Raw genomic sequence first — 7,513 nt, forward strand, 5'->3', positions numbered from 1 at the left:
GCGGCACAAGCAGCCGCCCCTGGCTTGGCCGCACGAAGGAAGCGCGCTCGCCGCGCTCCCCGCAAGTCGAGTCCGGCTGCGGGCCCGCCCTGCGCTCCGGGACGCTCCGGCTTCTGCCGCCGCCCGTCCTTCTCCCTACCTGGCTGGAGCTCCTGGGGACGGCGGGCGGTTGGAGGTCTCCATCTCCCCCGGGTGGCCCCGCTGCCCAACGGGTCGCCATTATTTCATTTCCCAGTTACAAAGGAAGAACAAATCCGCTGGAATCCACATTTGGGGGGCCCCCAAAAAGCCGAGGTGGGGACGAGGAAAGAGGCGGGCGGGCGGCGGGGATCCAAAGCACGCCAATAGTTTTTCCACAGGCACCCAAAGAGGAAAGGGAGCCCGAAAAAATATTTTTTTAAAAAAGGTCTTTCCCAAACAAGCAAAATAGATATATGGATATTTCCGCGTCCGAGGGAGGAGAAAAGAAAAAAAGGGGGAAAGGGGGAGGAAGGAACACAGCACCATACAAAATGTGTACACAAATCCCAGCCCAGCCCCGTCTCCACAATGGGGTCTTGGGAAGGAAGGAGGAAAGGGATTCCTCCCACTTTTCAAGAAGCTGCTGCTGCTGCCAGGAGGAAGAAAGGAAGATCCCGCTCGACTTTTTTCAGCTGAACTCCGCAGCGTTCCCCTTCATCGCCCCGGTGAGCAGCAGAGAAAAATGTGTCAGTGGCCCGGGGAAAAGCCGCTGCGCCTGCCGCGGCTGCAGCCACCCGTCCCTTGTTAGGCTAATTGCACTGGCTCGTCATCTTCCTCTTCCTCCTCCTCCTCCTCTCCAAAGCCCTAGACACAGAGAGGAGAGGGCGGAGAAGAGAAGCGCCTACCATCACCTCCTCCTCCATACACACACTCATGGATGTCACAGGGAGGGGGGGAAAAGTTAACCAGGGGTGGAGAAAAGATTCCTATCCCCTCCCTACAGCCGAGATTTTCCTTTCAGACACCGGAAGAGAACAGGATCCAGTCCAGGTTGTCGATTCAGCCGGATCTCTTAGACTCACACTCAGGAATTTCAAAAACTTTTCCGCCCGATCCTAATACATGTGACACGGACGGAAGTATATGCATACGATTGCAGTCTTTGTGTCGCCACGCCAGCGGAGCTTGGGGAGGGATAGCCTCTTCTGTTTGTTGCAGCAGCAAAGCAAACACACGACAAAGAGTTCTGTAGCATCTGAAAGACCTTATTGCAGCGTGCGCTTCTGTGGACTACAATCTACTTCATCAGGCGGATAAAGTGTCTATCTTTCCTCGGCAGGTCTGAGAATAACCCTTCATGCATCTGATGAAGTGCCCGGAATTACGCTACAATAAATGTGTTCGCTTTTAAGGAGCCACAAGACGCTGGTTGTGCAGCTTGAAGTAGATTCTAAGGCGGCGAACTTTCGTGTGAGGTCAAATGTGTCCTGGATCGAGATGCAAAATAACCCGCGACTCGCACTTGCTTCACAGCTAATGTTTACTTTTAAATTACACTCCTCGGCAGAACTGCACTTTAGCCAAGACGTGGCTGCAGTAGGGGTTGAAATATTTTCTTTTTGAGCGTTGGCAACTTTCTGGATGTCCTACACAGCAAGGCACGAAACTGGTTTTCCAAACGGAGCTAGCCTCGCGTACAGCTAAATGGCCTCTAAAGCTTGCTCTCTGGTCATCCTGGGACGAGCAGACATCTCCGACGGCCCCCACCCCTTTTTCCTTTTTTAATCAAGACTCCAACGCCATTACATTGCCCCACAGCCTACGGCAATCGCGGTACTGCCAGCTGCACCCACGTCTGGCTGCCAGCTGGGCGCTGTGTTCCCTGGCTGTTCCTTGGGCGGGGTAAGGGGATGGGAAAGAGATATTATATTAGACCGATTTTTACCTCGTTTGCTGCTAGCACAATGCACTATTTTCACAAACAGATTTTCCTTCCCGAGAGGGAGGGAGGGAGGGGAGGGGAGGGGAACACACACCCCTCCATTGTTTGCAACGCACCACAAAGCCTAGTCAATCTCTCCCCAGACTGAGGCAGCCCAGGCGCTGCTGCTTATGCAAACTCGCCCAAATTGGGCTGGCCAGCGGGATGGAACTCCACCCACGCTTGACAACAAGGCAACGTGAAGGAGCGAACCGGAGTTCCTGCTTTTCCCCACTTGGCTTCCATCCCCATTACAGGAACCCGCCAGTCTAGGCTCCGGTTCTGAAGAGTTCCCGCGTCTCCACACCAGCAGGGGGAAATGGTCTTCGGAGACGGGGTTCCCGCCCAAAACTCTCGCAGGCCAGCGGAGAGCGGCCGACATGGACGTAGACCCGCCTTCCACCTCCCTCCTCTTCACTGCTGGCTGCAAAAACAATATCCAGAGAGGCTGTGCGAGACCAGACCCCTCTCAACGGTATACTAAACCTTGCTAATTTCCCCACGGAGGAAAACTGATCACTCTTCCCCTTTCGCTCTGGGTTAATGAATCCAGAGCAAACCAAGGCTTCTGTTTAACGAGTCCTTCGTGTATCTTCGGAACCAGGTCACACGATCCTGAGTAGCACATGCGCCAGTTGGGATAGTCGGTGCCATCTGGGGGACAAATGCTCAGTCATTGTGATTTTTGACAAGGTGATAGCACTGCAATATTTTCAGTGTGTTCTCATGTTGTTATTGTCCTGGCCTTCAGGCCCACAGCCGCCAGATTGGCAATGGTGTTTAAAGACACAAAAACCACTATAAATTTTCTTTGGTGTCAGAGGGACAGAAATGAAAATTGGCAGAAATGTCTTCCAAATATTATCGCATGGAGAGAGTACAACCATTTGTTCATTGTTACTTTCATCATCCTGATGCTCTGTGCAAAATCATCCTTTGCTCTGCAAAAATGACTGCAATTTTGCCCCAATGGTGGGGGGTAGGACAAAGAAGGGTGATAACACAAAGAAAGCTACGTGCATGTACAACAGTGCTATCACCTATTTTCCCTCTCTAGGGGGTAGACGGTGTTCATCCATCCCCTGAGATGGTACCCAGGGGCGTAGCTAGGGGAGAAGGGGCCCGTGTTCATCCCTCTCTCTGGCGGCCCCCCAGAGTGAGGGAGATAATGAAGAAAATAGGGAAGGATGGAGCTAGAGGGCCCTGAGGAGCTGGGGGCCCGTGTTCTTTGAACCCTTTCGTTCAATTATAGCTATGCCCCTGATGGTACCAATCAGGGATGTGGGGACAATGGAGCAAGTGGGTCACCAGGGTCTGCTAGGGCCACCAAGGCACCCCGTTCCAGCTGGGAGCACGAGGCACCACATTTGGTTGAAACACTGGCTGGCTCGAGGCCTCATTCCCTGCCTCACTCCTAGTGAGGCAGAGAAAGAAACCCCCCACTATAGGGGTGTGGCTATAATTGAGCGGATGGGTTCAAAGAACCTGAGGCCTCCAGCTCCTGAGGGCCCCCCAGGTCCACCCCTCCCTATTTTTTTCATTGCTTCTCTCACTCTGAGGAGCTGCCAGGAAGAGGGGCAAACACTGGCCCCCTCTCTCCTAGCCACGCTCCTGCCCCACTAATCAGTGTTTCAACTAAATGCTGACTGGGGAGGATAGGGAGAGGGTCCAAACAGACCCTTTCCTGGGCAGTGGCCATGCGTCAATGTCGGATGCACCCAGGGGCCATGGCCAGTACTGGTGACAGGCCATTCAGACTGAGGATACATGGAGTATCCTCAGTCTATGGAGATGCCTACTACTAGTTCAACAAGCCACTGACTGAGGACACTCCACAACAGGGCTGAGGCTCTCTCCCCGGTACTGGCCACACCCCCTGCATCTGATGTCATTGCAGGGGATGTGGCTTGTGCACCCTAGCGCACACGCTCAACACAAGAAAGCCGCTGGCAGTACCTTATCCGACAACCGCTGGCAAACTCCTTACGCCCCTGGTACCAGTGGCCAAAATCTGTGGGCCTGGCTCATGGACTAGAATTATAGCCAACAAATAATGCCCAGCAAAATCCAAGGTACCTGCTTCCAAAATCTAAGGTATTTTTCTGTATCAGCATCCACAAGGAGTTAATTTGACTGTCTGGCCAACCAGATCACATGTCCCTTCCCTTTCCTTCTCAGGTAGACTGCAAACAAAATATGGATTTTTTAAAAAGTATTGCTGTTCTTTGGAATTAAAAATAGCAACGATGTACTTAGATTTTACAATCAAAGGAAAACTTCATTTCAACAACATAAAGACTTTAAAGAGCATCCCAGCCAAACACACATTAGTTCTAAGAAGGATTCTGAGCCGGGTCTCACGATCAGTGAGACCCGGTTTCTGCAGCAGAGCAGGAGCCCTGGGCGGCCGGATCAGCCGCCCACATGATTGCCGGCTCCGTCACGGAGCTGGCGGGGGCTGGGGAGCTCAGGGGCCACGCAGCTCCCGGAAGCTCCAGTATGCCCTGCGTGAGTAGGGTGCTCCCTGGGGGGACCCCTGGAGCTGGGAGGCGGCTTTTCACCTCCCCTCCAGGGGTCTACTCTTGAGGAGGCACAGAGGCGCACCGTGGCTACTCACGATTGGGAAGCCCGGGTTTGCGGAGCACTTGCTCCGCAAACCCGGGCTTAGGGGAGGGCTACAAAAGCAGGTTAGCCACTTGTAAGCCACCGGGCTTGCCTGCAAGCTTGGTGGTTTACACGAGCAGCAAAAATCAGGCTAGGGTCTCCTAGCCCAATTTTTGCTGCTCGTGAGAATAGCCGCACTGTCTTCCATTCAGAATAAAAACCTTCCCTCTGAATCAGTTCACATAGTATCCAGTTTGGAAATACTGTCTCCACACTGGGACAGTGGGCATGTGCCCCCACCATATGCATATGATGTAACACAGAATCACAGAATGTTAGCGTTAAAGGGTACCTCAGAGGTCTTCTAGTCCAGCCCTGGCTCAGTGCAGGAAACCGCTACAGCATTCCTGACAGGTGGCCACCCTGCCTCTGTTTGGAAACCACAAAGGAGAGATCACCACTGCAAGAGGCTGACTGGTCTGCTGTCAAACAAGGACCAGATATTTCTGCACACACCGAAAAGTATGCACACACTCTCACATGTATTACTTTTTACATGAAATAGGGAAAAGCACATGACATTGTTGCTCCTTCAGCAAACAGCATTTCCAGAGTGGGGATTATGACCATCATAACTGAAAAGGAAAATACAAAGACAGAACAGTAACCCTTTGCTTTGGAAGGCTATGGAGGGCCCAATATAGCACATTGACTCGGTGGGCACTTTCCCCCCTTCTTTATGTATTGAACAGAGTGAGAAATCGTCTGCTTTCGAGACTATGGCACTTCAGGGCAGATGCAGATGTCCCCCAGGCAAAGAGCACCATCTGGAAGTCAACATTTCATTTTCCCCACCTCAGACAACAAATATGAGAATTTGATGAAGTAGCACTTCTCACCTCTTTCATCTTTTTACAGCAGCAGAAACTAGTCCAGCAACTAGCATAGTGGTTAGAATACTGGACTAGGACTGGGAAGACCTGAATCAGAATCCCCATTCAACCATGAAACTCACTGGGTGACTCTGGGCCAGTCATGTCTCTCTCAGCCTAATCTACCTCACAGGGTTGTTGTGAGGATTAAAAAAAAAACATGTATACTGCTCTGAGCTTCTCGGAGGAAGAGCGGGATAAAAGTGTAAAAATAAAATAAGATCAAAAATACTCTGCATAAAAAGCAGACCATAAGAAAGAAAGAAAATATTTAGGCCTGCATCTACTATGGGGAGGGCATGGCCAGTGTAACATTCTTTTAGAAAGGAGAGAGTCTTCCAAGTTTTAACAAACACAGTTATTTTGTTAAAGGTCTCTTTTTAGGAAAGCCCTTTGCTTGCTTGTATTTAGCACACACTTCCACATGCTTACTATTCCCACAGAAAGCAGACCCACACAGACACACAGGTTTTTCTCCCCAAATAAGGGGTGAGTGCTCCAGCTTCTCTCACTCAGTTTTAGTTCCTAGAGCTTGTTTGTTTTTTGTTGAAGTAGGGAGGAGGAGAAGTCTTGTATTTTTGTACGGCTAAGTTAGACTAACAAGCAGAAGGTTGCCGGTTCGAATCCTGGCTGGTACTATATTGGGCAGCAGTGATATAGGAAGGTGCTGAAAGGCATCATCTCATACTGCACAGGAAGAGGCAATGGTAAACCCCTCCTGTATTCTACCAAAGAAAATCACAGGGCTCTGTGGGTTCCAGGAGTCAAAATCAACTTGATGGCACACTTTACTTTATCTTTAAGTTAGAAAATAGATACTGGGATTCTAGTGTATAGCTCAATTAAAACATCAACTCAGGGTGCAGCAGGAGCTGCAAAAGAGAAAAAGTTTACTCAGAGTTAGGCACCACTTGAGTGGGACTTAATCCCTAGTAAAGGTGCTTTCTTTTCGTCCTTGTCATGGTCTTGCCAGGATTTGTTTAGAATCCTCCTTTCACAGCCTTTGGGCTAAACTTTGGGTTGCAGCTTCAGACAACCACTGCCAAGGAAGCAGGAAGGGAACTGATGGAATCTCCACCTTGTCACTTAAGATCTGATGTTGGGTGAAGATTCTCAATAGAAATTGATAAACAAACATTCTTTTGTCCCGTTCAGGGCTGCACAACTTCGGCCCTCCTGCTGTTGGACTACAGCTCCCATCATCCTCAGCCACAGTGGCCAATTCTCGGGGATGATGGGAGTTGTGGTACAACAACAGTTGCAGGGCAGAAGTCCAATGGTCCAGTTCAATGAAAGGTTTTGACATTCTTTTGTCTAAAACTAGGTGCAAGTGGGTGGAGATTCTCAGTAGATGCGATCAGGACAGGGATGCGCTGAGAGAGTACTGCAGAATGCCTGATGCGCTCTAGGGACACCGATTCATCATGTGAGAGGCCCCGCTACACATGCTCCAAAACCCTGTGGGATTTGAACCCTGTTCACACATTATATTCAACACTCGTATGAGTGTACAGTGTACACAGGTAAAGATCTGTATGCAGTTGCAGTTATTCACATCTTATGTTAATCACAGGTCCAGCAGCACACTTCCTATCTGTATCCTGCATTTCATGGGGCCTGCATCCATGTTCCCTTTTAAAATGAGCACAGGCGTATTCACACAAAAACATGTACAGACATCTGGATGCAGCAGGTATAACATAATGTCTGAAGAGGTCTTTAAAGTGCATCCCAGCCAAAAACCACATCAAGAAACAGTGAGGCGAGTCTCACAACCAGTGAGACTCACCGAAATGAGGTCTGCGGGGAGAGTGGGCTTAGCCCCCTCTCCCCACAGACGATCGCCCGCAGAGCCCTGGGTGGCCGGATTGGCTACCCACACGACGACCGGCTCTGTCACGGAGCCAGCGGGGGCGGGGATCAAGCACGCAGGGCATCCTGGAGAGACCCCCAAGCCCGGGAAGCTGCTTGCAGCCTCCTGGTCGGGGGTCTACTCGTGTGCCAACGCAGAATGCTGAGGTTAACGGAGCACTTG

General features: G+C 50.8%; 1 protein-coding gene and 1 long non-coding RNA gene across 3 annotated transcripts in view; one reads left to right on the forward strand and one right to left on the reverse strand.

The window, feature by feature from the left end:
* Positions 1 to 826, reverse strand: part of ARHGAP21 (Rho GTPase activating protein 21) — a 178,803-nt gene extending 177,977 nt beyond the window's left edge. The window contains exon 1 of one of the 2 annotated variants that reach the window (XM_053260664.1): positions 140 to 826. In XM_053260664.1, the coding sequence (XP_053116639.1) occupies positions 140 to 220 (81 nt within the window). In that variant the 5' untranslated portion in view covers positions 221 to 826. The remainder of the gene's footprint in view (positions 1 to 139) is intronic. The other variant, XM_053260665.1, reaches the window with a different exon arrangement.
* LOC128329441 (uncharacterized) lies at positions 668 to 4,197 on the forward strand. The gene is made up of 2 exons (XR_008309652.1): positions 668 to 2,417; positions 4,121 to 4,197. It is a non-coding gene; the product is annotated as an uncharacterized LOC128329441 (long non-coding RNA).
* Positions 4,198 to 7,513: the final 3,316 nt, after the last annotated feature.

Source organism: Hemicordylus capensis, chromosome 6 (genome assembly GCF_027244095.1).
Source record: "Hemicordylus capensis ecotype Gifberg chromosome 6, rHemCap1.1.pri, whole genome shotgun sequence".
Taxonomy (NCBI): Eukaryota; Metazoa; Chordata; class Lepidosauria; order Squamata; family Cordylidae; genus Hemicordylus; species Hemicordylus capensis.